This window comes from Panthera onca, chromosome A2, assembly GCF_046562875.1.
Source record: "Panthera onca isolate mPanOnc1 chromosome A2, mPanOnc1 haplotype 2, whole genome shotgun sequence".
Classification (NCBI taxonomy): domain Eukaryota; kingdom Metazoa; phylum Chordata; class Mammalia; order Carnivora; family Felidae; genus Panthera; species Panthera onca.
In genome coordinates, this window is record NC_138340.1 from 105,367,301 (window position 1) to 105,381,466 (window position 14,166).

The 14,166-nt window shown below is 33.9% G+C and overlaps 1 protein-coding gene across 5 annotated transcripts in view; it reads right to left on the minus strand.

Moving 5' to 3' along the window:
• VWDE (von Willebrand factor D and EGF domains) overlaps nt 1-14,166 on the minus strand; it is a 78,161-nt gene that overhangs the window by 32,050 nt on the left and 31,945 nt on the right. For all 5 annotated transcript variants that reach the window (XR_013553565.2, XM_078441858.2, XM_078441842.2 and 2 more), the window contains 9 exons: nt 13,569-13,786; nt 13,247-13,320; nt 11,558-11,828; nt 10,825-11,033; nt 9,443-10,404; nt 7,060-7,196; nt 3,214-3,369; nt 2,985-3,089; nt 1,052-1,166 (listed from right to left, as the gene is read on the minus strand). Coding sequence is in view for 4 of the 5 variants with exons in the window: in XM_078441858.2 (XP_078297984.2) it covers nt 1,052-1,166; nt 2,985-3,089; nt 3,214-3,369; nt 7,060-7,196; nt 9,443-10,404; nt 10,825-11,033; nt 11,558-11,828; nt 13,247-13,320; nt 13,569-13,786 (2,247 nt within the window). In the remaining variant the exon portion in view is untranslated. The remainder of the gene's footprint in view (nt 1-1,051; nt 1,167-2,984; nt 3,090-3,213; nt 3,370-7,059; nt 7,197-9,442; nt 10,405-10,824; nt 11,034-11,557; nt 11,829-13,246; nt 13,321-13,568; nt 13,787-14,166) is intronic.

The following is a 14,166-nucleotide window of genomic DNA, read 5'->3' on the forward strand; positions in this document are numbered from 1 at the left end:
TACACAATGGAGTACTATGTGGCAATGAGAAAGAATGAAATATGACCCTTTGTAGCAACATGGATGGAACTGGAGAGTGTCATGCTAAGTGAAATAAGCCATACAGAGAAAGACAGATACCATATGTTTTCACTCTTATGTGGATCCTGAGAAACTTAACAGGAACCCATGGGGGAGGGGAAGGAAAAAAAAAAAGAGGTTAAAGTGGGAGAGAGCCAAAGCATAAGAGACTCTTAAAAACTGAGAACAAACTGAGGGTTGATGGGGGGTGGGAGGTAGGGGAGGGTGGGTGATGGGTATTGAGGAGGGCACCTTTTGGGATGAGCACTGGGTGTTTTATGGAAACCAATTTGACAATAAACTTCATATATTGAAAAAAAAAAAAAAAGAAAGTGAAGACGTTATACGACACATAACTATGATTTGGGGTGTTTTTGGGGGTGGAACAAAGTATCCAGACATTATCTGTACCCACTATTATACTCATGAGGTCCCAGAATGGTAGGGCTGGAAGGCACTTAATAGATTATTGAATCCAGATAATCTCATTTAACAGGTGATGAATGCATAGCCTTTGGAATTTAAATAGCGAAATGCCTTGTCACAAAACAGAAAAGAAGGCTAAGAGCAGGATATAGAGCTTTGCTTTTGGCCTCAAAGTAATGTCTTCTTTCCACTAAACCCACCAACCTTCAGTGATGGACGTTTTATGTGTTTACATAGTGGCCATTCTGCTGGTAGCTGTATGACTTGTACAAACTGTGTGTAGCTGAATTAATCATTCTGATTTCTTCCATTAATAATTCACATTTGCTTTCAGGATCAAATACCGAAAGGAAAATCCCATACCCTATTATAGTATAATCACGGAAATTACATAAAATAACATGTCATCTTGTATTACGTTCAAGCAAAGTAAATCATGCAGTTAGGAAAGATGCTAAATAAAGCACAGTGTTCATCTTAAACACATTTATGTAACTCGTGTCTTAAAAATCACTTAAAAATTATCTTGTAGAGGAAATATTTGTATTAATAAAGAATAACTTACTTTCTAAAAATGACCAAGTAAATTTTGAAATTTTTGGTCTACAAATCAAACAAGGGCTGGTAGGATTTTTATCTCCTTCAATGTAGCAGAGCCCATCGATAATGCAAACATTTTCCTAATGGAAGTTTTAAAAAGAGGAAAGCAATTAGGATACCGTTAGAGTTAGTGTTTAGGAAAAAATGTACATAGAAAGATAGCATCATATATGTTGATCAATCCAGGGTAAGCATAAGTCTGTTTTGCTTAGGAAACATTTTTTCATGTGTCCTAATCATAAATGTATGTTAGAAAACAAATCATTTCCTTTTTGTTTAATTGCCCGTGGAACTGATCAATAGGGAAGGAATAAGAAAATACATATAGCTGTATCTCTGTGTAGAATTTTAGCTTATAAATAACATGGAAGACAATCTGTCTTTTCTTCTGGTCTTTCTTACTGCTAAGTCAGGCTGAAGTGCTCTATTTATAAAGAAATGAAACAATTTTTCCCCTTGCTCATCTTACAGAAACACATATGTTTATAGCTATTTTCCCTTCCTCTAGGATCCCACTATGTCCTCTGAACAGAGCAAAACTGAACCAGAACCTTGGCATAATGATCCACACTTGACAATGGATATCCTTATAGAAAATAGTGGAAAGAGAGGCTGATCTGCAAAAAAATAATTTTAAATGTAGCAATAATTTTCAACCTGGGAAGAAGACCAAATTTTGTTCAGCATATATAAGCTTTGCCCATTTAATGTAATCTCCTTTGATGTCACTTGGAATACTGCACAAAAATAAGAACAGAACATTCGCAACAATGTAAAACAATTTTGAATTACAAAATTTTAAAAGTACTTACTGTAAAACATGTGGAAACAGAATATTTAGGGGAAAATAAAAATCAAACAACTTTGTAAAAACAGAAACTTCTGGGGCACTTGGGTGGCTCAGTCTGTTGAGCATCTGAATTCAGCTCAGGTCATCTTGTGGTTTGAGTTCGAATCCCGCATTGGGCTTTGTGCTAGCAGCTCAGATCCTGGAGCCTGCTTCAGATTCTGTGTCTCCATCTCTTTCTGTCCCTCCCCTGCTTGTGCTCTGTCTGTCTGTCTGTCTCTCTCTCTCTCTCTCTCAAAAACTAAATAAAACATTAAAAAAATTAAAAAAGTAATTTAAAAACCCCAGAAACTTTTTACTGACATGATCTAATTGCTAATCTCAAGGGAAAAAAAAAAGATTTAAAATTCAAAATAATGATACTTTTCATTTTTATCTACATAAATATTATTTGATATGCTTCTCAATTTTGAATAGCCAAGTAATATTACTTCCATGGTATGTATTAAATCAGCAACTGGCATATGAGAAAGATATTGTGATAAACCCAACAGACTGCACATAGATTAAGAGGGTGTGGCTGTGAGGATTCAGCTCAGGCTGGGGTGTTCTGTAATCTCGTAAGTAGATAATTGCATGGCTCAATGAATTTATTTGCCACACACACACACACACACACACACACACACACACTCCCTATAAAAGTGGTAGCCTTACACATTTTACAAGCTCCATCAAAATGCATGTCATTTGCCACAAAGAAGATTAGGCACGAGCAGAGAGACATCTAACTGGAAAATCTTTATTACTTTTTAAAAGGAATGTAGTAGGAGTTAAAATTCAATCTGAACCTCCCCTTTTAATTTTTTTTTAAGAAATAAATAACCAGCCACTTGAAAACATTAGAGGTAGAAATCTCCTTGCCATTTCACCAAGAGTTACTGGCAGAGTAACAATTTCAGTTAACCTCATATAAACTTGAGGAAGGCTTTTCTCTATTAGTATTTCTGATATGAAGGTGAAAACAACTAATATGCCTTTAATATGCCAATAGCATGGGAAATGAAAATACTTACCATGTAAATGTGAAAATAAGTGAAAAACTGCTTACCTTTATAGTACATGAGTCTTTTTCATAGAGACCACAAAGTTGACAAGCCCCATCATAGATGATCATTATTTTGGGATTACTGAACCTGTAACCATCATTAGATACCTGTAAGATGCAGTTTTATAATAAGATAATTTGTTCTAAATGTGGCTTCATAAATTCATTATGAAATTTTAATACATAAATATTTACTTTATTAATAAATATGAGACTGTCTTTTCTTTTTTACCTTTAACTGCCACTTCGCAATTGGCTTCTCACCCATCAGATCTAAGGTATCAGACTGCTGAACATCAGGGGGCAGCTGACAATCAATAGTTCTGCTATTTTGAAAAACAATATGCGTGTAGACAGCTTTTCCAAGGACCCAATTACTGCTATTATACTAAAGGCATAATAAGAAAGCAATTAACTTCTGTTTAATTATGGAAATTCCTTGCTAATAAACTACATATAATCAAAATATAAATCTTAAAAAATGCATGGCTGGTATAATGGAATATATAATGAATGAAGTAATAAAACTGACATCAATAGTGAATTTTATCCAGAATAATATAAACCATATATACCTTAATTAGACGTAAACTGGTTCTAATGCCTCATGCATTTCTTATAGGTGTAAATCAAAGAAGTTATCAATATTGGTCATGTATAATGAATCGCCAAGTAATGAGTTTTGTAGCAAGAGGAAACACATTTGACTATGTAGCTGACACACAGTGGTTTGATTTTCTGCCCAGAAACTCATTTCTTCTGCAAAAGCTCTTAAACTTCTACTTTTACTTGAAATTGCTCTGTCGGTCCTCCATCCATATGGTTCCCAGGACCTTCTCATGTTTTTACATGACCCATCTTCCTGGCTATGCTTGATTGCTCTGGGGGTGTATCTAAGCTGAGTCAATGCTTTGATTATTTAGAATGTTTCAACTTTATACCAGAGGGGATACTGGGCCAGTATGCTTCTGGTAGCTTCACGTGCAAGATAAAAAGTAATGGAGATGTGGGTGGCTGTATTTTTCACTATGTGTAGGAGGCTAGTATATAGTAAAAGGGAAAAATAAAGCCCACAGAGAAAAGCAGAACTGAGACAGACAGATACATACACACACACACATACACACACACACACACACACACACACACACACACACACACACACAAATTCAGATATACTGAGTCTTCGTGGTGTTCAAGTCCCAAATTCAAGTTGTTCCTGAGAATTCAGCAATTACATTCTTACCCTGATTTTGTGAAAAACACACTACCTTAATAATAAATCCTATTTTTGATTAAGGTAATTCAAATGAATCTATATAACTTGAAACTAAATTCTAACTGGTTTACTCTATTTAATAACTCAGTGGCATATCATATTTAATCTACACTTAAAGTATAATTTTTTAGTATTAAAATGTATTGGTATTAAATGTATTAAATTACTAAATGTACTAAATACATTTAGTATTAAAATGTATTTAGTATTAAAATGATCTAAAGAGGAAAAGCCAGAAGAATTTTCTAGGTACTGGTAACTACATAGAAAGCTAAAAGGATATATTTTATTGCCAATATTTTGACTTAGATTTTTCTTTTAAGTTTATAACTGTATAATGTTTTCAATTGCTCAGAAATGGTCAAGGACCATGTTGATGCTTCAGTATTGTGAGTCTGCAGGAGAAGGAAAGGAAGGTAAGAACATGCTCATCTGTGGCTAGTGGGAAGTATCTTAAGATCTGAGGATTGAAGGAGTAGGCCACAGTACAAATCTCCATGTTTGAGGGGGTAATGTACAGTCTGGCCAAACAGATCAGTGGTTTCTCTCTAGCGGAGGGGGACTGACAACAGTGTTTCAGAGTAGTCATGATAAGGACACTTAGATGGAGACAGCGTTTTGTGTATTGAAACAAGGTTCCAGCCAAGTCCAGAAATCATTTCCCCTCCTGTTTGGAGAAGCCAACCCCAAATAAGGAATAAATGGAGTTATATTTATTTTCCATTCATCAATATTTTGAGAGTACCTACATGTGCTGAGAATTTCCTGATGAAGAAAGATCACAGAGGAAAGGACAGACAAAACAATTTTAATACTGCTATAACCAAGATTCAAGTTAAGTTCAGTGAGAGAGAAAGCATCCATTGTGTCTATCACGGTCAAGGGAGGCTTTTCTCCCTGAAAGTAGAAGAGGAGACTGCCGTTTGGACACCTGGAGCAGAATTGGAGAGACTACACTTCAGTGAGGCTGGAGGGAGGAGCAAGTGAAAAGGGAGGGATGCATGAGACAGCATGAGATTTTAGTATAGTGTATGCAGGCGGTTCAAGGTTACAAAAATAGACAGGAGCTGGATCACAAAGGACCATTCATTTCTAGGAAAGCTATTTGAATTTAATCTTACAAGTATTTAAAAACTGGATTCTGTAAAGTTCTGGCTGCTTTTCGTAGAGGCAGAAAGTGAAAGAAAGGATTGGGTGCTTGGATCTCCAGATAAAAACGTGTAAAATTACTATTGCAAAAGTAGAAAAGAGCAGCCATAATATGCTACCTTTCATGTAATAAAAGGAGGGATTCATCTGTTCCTTTGTGCAAAAGAAATGCAGTAAGGACAAACCAGAAAATAATGAGAGTGGATACCTCCAGGGATAGATGGGAATGGAATGGAAAGAAAGGGTAATGGACAGAGCAGTATAGATGAAAAGACAGTGATATTTTTTCTGTGTGAATCTTCCGTACGGCACCAACTCCCAGAACCATGATTTTTTTGCTTACTTTCCAAATAAATAAATAACTAAAATCAAGTAAACTGTGGAGGAAATTTAAAGCAGAATACAAATACTCAAAAATAAACTGAATGGTATTACAAATGAAATAAACATCCTGAACAGGGTGCAAAAATATAAGTAAGTTTGGCGCTGGCTAGTGAACATATATATTTTCTTTCTCTAGTTCTGTATAGTGTGTTAGAGAATTTCATAGTGTGCTCTTTATTTGTCAGATATTTAGAAAAAAGTCGTATGAGAATAATATCACAGCAAATAATACATCTGAAAGTAAGTACAAAATGTACTTTCCAAGAGAATACAGACCTATAAAACTTTTTGGCAAATAACTTAATTGTACTGTGATGTCATTTGATTTATTCTGCCACAAACAGTATAATGTCTAGTCTCTTGAGGAATACTGAAGTGAATAAAATTATGCATACATTCCATTTTCCATTGTGTGTCTTATTTTTTCATTGGGATTAAAATATTTCATGGCTCATTTAGAAAAGCTCTACTCAAAAAATCCTGAAATAAGAATATTTTTCTTGTATAATTCTTTGAAAAAGACAGACACAAAAGTTATTTCCTCCTTAAATTCTCAATCCCAGGATCACATTTAGCTTTAGCAACTTAGAGAAAAAGTATAAAGAATGCTAAAATGTGATTTTCTGTTTTAAGTTTTCAGCTTACCCCAGTATTTTCAAAGGGCTTTCCTTAAAATAAAAATCCACTTGAATAAAGAAAAGGAAGACCAATGATTGATGATAAATAATCATCAAAATAAGATATAGCTTGATATACCAATGTTCAAACTGAGTCATTACGTCTGTCGTTTGTAGCCCCAAGAAAGAAAAACACTATTTTTATTTTGAAATCCATAGTAAGGGAAATATAAAGGATGAGTGCAATTAATCTTCACTTTTTGTTTGGTAAAAGGGAATTGTTCATATCTCTACATCCCCTAAGTCATACAGATTTGTCTTGGGCAAAAATGATCTCTATTTGTTGTGGTTTTACATTTTAATAAATGCAGAAGCTTACATATCAAGCTTAATATTACTTTAATTTCTTATTATGACTGGAATAGTGAGCCAATACTGTAATAAAAATTATAGAAAATATTTTAATATGGTTAATGAATAGGAAAGAAACTTTAAGGTTAAGCAATGTAACCATATTCTTATTGAGCTCTCTGTGGATTTGACATCCTTTGGGATTATGTTGTTAACTGATAGACCAAATTAATCCAAGAAAAAATTAATCTGAATAACTCATAAACTTAATTGTTTTTCAACACTATAATTAACATACCTGCAGTTTAGTAACTTCACATTTAGTTGAAGGTAATTCTTTGAAGCCTTGACCAAACACTCTCACTGTCATACAATTATATTTTCGAATATTACAGAATCCAGCATTCCCAAGTCCTATAATTTCAGGAGCCTTGTCTTTGGACAAAAGTGATAAAACAAAATGGACAAAAATCCATAAAAATAAACTAATTATTTGCAAGGTCCAAATTAAAAGCATATGGAAAATAATATTTTGAAGTCTAACCAAATATAAGTACCTTAATTAAACTATTAAATATTAAGAGTAACCTGGTATTTAAAAAAGTGTCACTTACCATCAAGCCAATAACAACAGCATTAAAGATACTACCAGTGCCCAAATACACAGATTTAATTGATGTTTTAATAATGTTTAATACCAATTATTTACAAGTATTAGCAAATTACTACTACAATGGCCTGTGTTTTGTTTTTGCCATTTTGGTTTGTGCCATAGAGGTGGGTTATAGAAAAATACTTCTGCAATAAAATAGTGTAATTAGCAATGTAATATATTAATATTTTAAAAAAGTCTTAATTTAAAAAGAAGAATTATCAAAATTTTATGAAAATGTTATTAATGTTTTTATGTATTATTGCTATCTTACATGCCACCATAATCTTAAGTGTACTTTCAATCACAGGAGAAAAAAATTCTCCTAGTAGTCAGAGTTAACTGATTTTCACATAGTTATATCTTTGGTTCTGGTCTTGGTAAGATCACACATCATGTGTACCAGCAAGATCTGGTTGTCAAAATAGATAAATGCAGCATATGAAAGTAACTGAGTCCTCTAAGTACTGGCAAAATGTAAGTGAATATAACTTTACTAGCAGGAGAATATAAAATCATAAATTGTATACTCAGAACACTAAAAATGCTTATGGAAATTAAAAAAACATTTGTTTATTCTTTCATATTCAACAAATGTTTACTGAAGAATTTCTACTTTTCCAGATGTTATTCTAGGTACTGAATACTAGGTTTCTCTATGTAAAGAGAACAAGTTCCTGCCTTCATATAATTTACATTCTAATATGGGAGGACAAAAAAAAATGAAAAATAAATATAAAGTGTATCACACAAATGTTTTCAAGACTATGGAGAAAACATATGTACTAACTATATTAAGTGAGATAAGACTATGTGATTGTGTGAAGAAAACTACTTTATTTTGAAAGACTTTGGAAGAAGTCTGAAATAATACGATATTTGAACAGAGAAGAGAAGGAAGTTGATCAGGAATCTATGAATTGGAAGAATGCTCCCGTGAAAGGGAAAGTAATTCAAAGGTCCTGAGGTGGGAGCAGGCTTGGCCTCTTTGACAAACAGCAAAGCAACCACTTAAGAACACTGGGGAGCAGTGGACTATGGAGAGAATGGTAGATGAGTTCAGTGAGAGAGGAGGTTCAGACTGCATAGGGTCTTCTAGACCATGGAAGGGAATGTGGATTTTACTCGGAAGGAGAGAGAGAGAGAGCCATTAGAGACATTTAAGCAAGAGTTCTGTGATCTCACTATCATTTCAAAGGGATCTCTTTAGCTGTTATATGCAAAATAAACTTTGAGAGAATCTATAATAATCCAGGTGAGATATAATAGTAGCTTGGATTAAGTTATTGCAGGGAAAGAGATGATATTCTTCAAATCTAGAGCTGGATTTGCTACTAAAACATGAGGCATGAAAAAAAAAAATGAGAAGCCAAAATGACTACAAGTTTTTAACATGAACAATCAGAGGAGTGAAGTTTACATTTACTGAGATGGAAAAGGGCAGGATGGTGGGGGTAGAAGAAAATCAGGAGTTACTGGTTTAATAGCTAATGAAATCCAATTGACTTTTAGAAATTTCTTTCTCTTATATACTGAGATACAAAATAGTTTGTGCCACGTAGATGGGTTAGTGAAAATATTAAGCAAATTGGTATAATTAGTAAAATATTATAAACACAGTACTCAAAATACACTGAATGTGAGTTCTAGAGAAATAATGATTCTCTACCAGTAGAGGGATGAACTGTATGCAAAGGCCCTGAGGTCAAGAGAACCTAGTGTTACAGAAACCAAAGTGGGTGGAGTAAAATAAGTGAGGGTTTTAGTTGTAGGGGATGAGTTTGAAGATATATGGTGTGCCTGAACATATTGTGCTTTATAGGCTATTATCAGTACCCCAGCTTTCACTATAAGTAAGATGAGACACTTTGGAAGAATTATTACTAATAGTATTGCTTAATATAATTTACATTCTTTTCCCAACATAATCTGAAGGAACCCTGTCAAAATACAGAAGGTAAGAGAGAACAAATAAGTTTTCATAATCAAATGACATACACAATATCAAAGTTGGAGGGTACTTACTCACCATGGGAATCACTGCAATCATAGGAACTAAAGCCTGGGGAACATACACATCCCCATTCCATACACTGCCCATTGCCATTGCATAAATTGGGGCATTTTAGTACTGAGAGAACGACTTCAATTGACTTGCCATATTCTTCTGTGTTGTATTTCCCCTCTTCCAAAATTCTCCTTTCACATTCATTTTCTAAAAGAGCCACAGCTGCTTCTGTCCAGCTAAGGTCATCTTTTAGGAGAACATCCTTAATGCACATATCTATAGCAATGTCTAGGCTCTTGCCCAGAAAGGCAAGACAGTGTCTTCCTATGCTGGAGTTACCAAGAGTCTGCTGGCACAGTGCCAAGGTGCTGTATTCAGTGAGACCAGAGGGTGTGGGCCACGTAGGGACAAACTCTTGGTGGACATCCTCAGAATGGTCCTCAGGGAAGAAATAAGTGAATTCTTCTAGGTCACTTTGGCTGAGACTTCGTAAAGCAAACATAGGAAGAAACTCATAATTTATGTTTTGCCGTTTCCATCTGTTTTGTGGATCCCACCTCATCTCTTGGCTGCGGCTACCCTGGTCCTGGGTCCGTTTCCCATTGTCCGAAGTGTTTGGTGTGTGTTGTTTTTCATTTCCAGGATGTGTTTGTAAATCTAAGTCCAGTTTGGTTAGGTTCATGTGCTTTTTTTCTTGAGGAAAGAAATTCACATTATTTTCTTCAAATGCATACTCATTTATCCCTCTGGTAAGAGCTTCTGAATTAATATATTCAGAGGTGACATCTAGTTCTGGTATCAGGAAAGAGAATTTGACATGTTTGAGATCTCTGCAACCTGAAACGATCTCTGGTTGAGAAACACTGTCCAGGTGATCAGAAGGATATAATGACTTAGTCAGAGAGCAGCTACAATAGGATTGTTTTCCAGATGATGGCGGAGAAATTGGCATTGTGTCAAACATGCTTTTCCCTGGCAAAATCCTTCCAAGTGCAAAAGAGAAAAGAATAGTAATTTGGACAAGAACATTTTTTTCTCAGTAATGTGTTGAAAAACAAACAAACAAACAAAACAAAAACAAAAACCCACAGAATACTGTGTCACCATTCATTTATTTATTTTTTAATTTTTTTTTAATGTTTATTTCTTATTAAGAGACAGAGAGAAACAGAGCATGAGCATGGGAGGGGCACAGAGAGGGGGAGACACAGAATCCAAAGCAGGCCAGGCTCCGACCTGTCAGCACAGAGCCCAATGAGGGGCTAGAACTCACAAAACGCGAGATCATGACCTGAGATGAAATCAGATGCTTTAGTGACTGAGCCACCCAGGCGCCCCCATGTCACCCTCACTTAAACTCTAACATGAATACAATAACAAATGAAAATAATTTACTTTCTTACCTCCATTCATTAATAAAAGCAACACAATCATTAAAAGTTGAACTAATTTTGGTCCCATTTTTATTATGGAAATCATTTTCTGGGTTTTCATCAAAGGTGCCACAAAGTCCCAAAGTGTTTCTATAGTCTAAGCTAGGGGCTCGGATTGTTAAACTCATGCCCCATTCACTAAGATCAGCACGGATAAATGCTCCAGAAGAAAACCAGATCTGCAATACAGAAATAAATCAACTGCATTAAGAGTTGGTATAAAATAACACATTAAATACATTAAATACAAAACAGTGTGTTGAATTTATTTATATATGTTCAATATATCTTGATGCAAGAATGAAAACTCTATATTTCTAACTATTCCTGAATATTTATTCTTAACTATATATTTAATCCCTAATATATGATTTATTAGGCACTGTGAAAAATATTTTTTAGGAATAACTTACCAAGTTAGCATATTGAAATCTTAAAATAAGGCTGCTTAGATTTGACAAAGACTTAACTATGTTGTGTCTAAATGTGTACGGAAAACTGAAAAAAGGTATTATTCCTTCTTAGATCCTTCCCCTAAAGCTTTATTTAGGGGGAAAAAAACCCTAATGCAAAAAAAAAAAAAAAAAAAAAAAAAAAAAGATAACTCTTAATTTAATAGAGATGAAAACAAGTTCAGAAATCAATCCAAAATCTGTAGGAAAAAAAAAGAAAAATACTTTCAACCGTGAAGAATCATACATACTGTGACTTTTCTTCCTAAGTAAGATTCACTTATCTTGATATTGCTGGTTGCATCTTGGCTCTTTACAGATAAATATGGCTGTGATTCATGTAGCTGGCCACTGCACATATCAAAAGTAACTATATCACCTTCTTCTTTGGCAACAAACCCACAGTTACAGGACACAGGATAGTGAAGGCTTCCACAGTCCCACTGGCGTACATGGACTTCAAAATCACGTGACATACTCTTATAAAGCACAAATGTTCCAGTCTTGAAATTATCATATACCCTGGCATTAATAAAAATCAACTGCATTAAGAATTGGTATAAAATACCACAATAATACATTAAGCAAAAACAATGTGTGTTAAACTTATTTATAAGTTTACTTACTTATTATAAGTTTACTCAGATACACTATGTATTTTACTTATTAATCATGCATATCTCTCTTTTGCTTTATAGAAGTAAGCTGCATGAGAGAGGGCACGTTTGTTCTATGCCCCGCCACACCCCCAGCATTTAGAACAGGGATTGTCACTCCTTGCACAATTAATCTTGTTGAATTATAGCTGATTAAATCAATCCCGCTATTCTTGGAGGTTTTTCCACTAAAAGTTTTAAGTTTTCATCATAACCATAAAGGATTCTTTAAGGTGGGATCAATTTCTACTTTTTAATACTTGTTCAAACTTTCAGAGTATCACTTGCTATGGAGGATTTCTATCTCTATTTGTTCATATTGAATAATTTTACGGACAATGATGACATTAAAAATATCTTAAAAAGAAGGGTGCCTCGGTGGCTCAGTCATTTAAGCGTCTGACTGCAGCTTAGGTCTGAATGCACCGTTTATGAGTTCGAGGCCCACGTTGGGCTCTGTGCTGACAGGTCAGAGCCTGGAAACCGCTTCAGATTCTGTGTCTTCCACTCTCTCTGCCCCTCCACATTCACACTGTGTGTCTCTCTCTCTCAAAAATAAATAACCTCCCCCAAAAAAATTAAAAAAAAAAGATCTTAAAAAGAATAAATTACCTTATGTCATGAAGAAAATTTTGACTCACCAAAGAGGTGTTCTTAAAATTTTCTTAGGGACATCTTAAAATCACATATTCCCCAGAAGAGTATAAACTGAGTTTAAATCCTTATAGGCAGATATTAATAGCAAGATAGCTTAGATTACTTTTTGGCCATTTAGCCCATTTCATTTGCATTCTAGAAGAAGATATTTAGGTATTTATGATAGCCACAATAGTTTCCCCCCTGAGTATCATTGTCATGAATTAGAAGTGTTTAGTTTTTTAGAAGTGTTTAGCTTTTTAAATAATTTTGTGTTAGTTTAATCATCTTGCCTAAACCAAAAAGATTATTTCAGTATCTTGCAGAAATGCAATATAGTAAATATCTCTAGAGCAAATATTTTAATCATTATTAAAAATAACTGAATGATCAAATTAAAATGACTATTCATATTTGTAAGAATCTTCATTTTTACAAATACAGACTCACTACAAATCTGTATATTTACCAAAAGCTAAAGTTTAAGGCAAAAACATTTCACACAAATAAATCAGTATTTTGAAACAAGCCAGTGTTATCTATACATGCCTTCCTTTCTAATCTTTGTGAATAGGACTAGAAACAAAACAACAGCAAATTCCAAAAGAAGCAAAAACTATTAAAAGAAAAAAACTTTCAGGAAATTACCTGCCATCAAATGTAATTATATGTGGGTCAGTAAATGAATAGCAGTAAGCAGTTGGGACATCCTTTACTTTGATCTTAAAAGCAAAGATATTTTTGGTAAATATTATCATTAATTGTATTTAGTGACATACAATAAATAGCTTAGCAATCTCAATGAATTTTCAAATAATTGCTTTTATCATAGTTATAGAAAACTGAATCATTTAAAATGGAAAAAACTTATTAAGTAATTTTGAAATGAAACGTTTATGAGATGTATTGCTCAAATAAATATATCTTTTTTAAAGCTTCAATTGTGAAGATATTTTTGTAATTTGTCAACCTGGATGCTGTCTGGAATGTAGCTGTTCCACAGGAAATCCTCATTAACTATAGGTTCCACTACAATGTTTGTGATTCTATCTCCGTCTCGAGAAAAATCTGTTACAGCAGTGTAGGACACAAAAGCATGGTTACAGGATCCATTAGCACAGGATGATGTCTGGTGAAGGTCCACGTGACAGGAAGACAGTGCCAAGTTTAAACCTAGCTGTTCTGTACCTATTTTGTGAAAAAATACATTGAGAATTTTTGTAAGGAAATATACCAACAAAAGCATGTAATAACTTGATTAACATGGAAAATTGAATCGAGATATTATTCTCATTTTCTCTTATTTAAAAAATATGGTTGTAATTTTGTCTGAATGTGTAAATTTTGTCTAAAGGTATTGAACTCTATTTGATTTTTATAAGTAATTAATCAACTTCAATATATATGTATACATAGTACTATTTTCAATAAGGTTATAAATCCATATGCACCTTCATAAAATTCAAAGCAATATATAAAATTTATTGTTTGTGCAAAAAAATCATAATTTCACCACCAAAAAGCAAAGTTTGATGTCTTTCTGCATCAATTGTGCCTTGGGTCCAGAT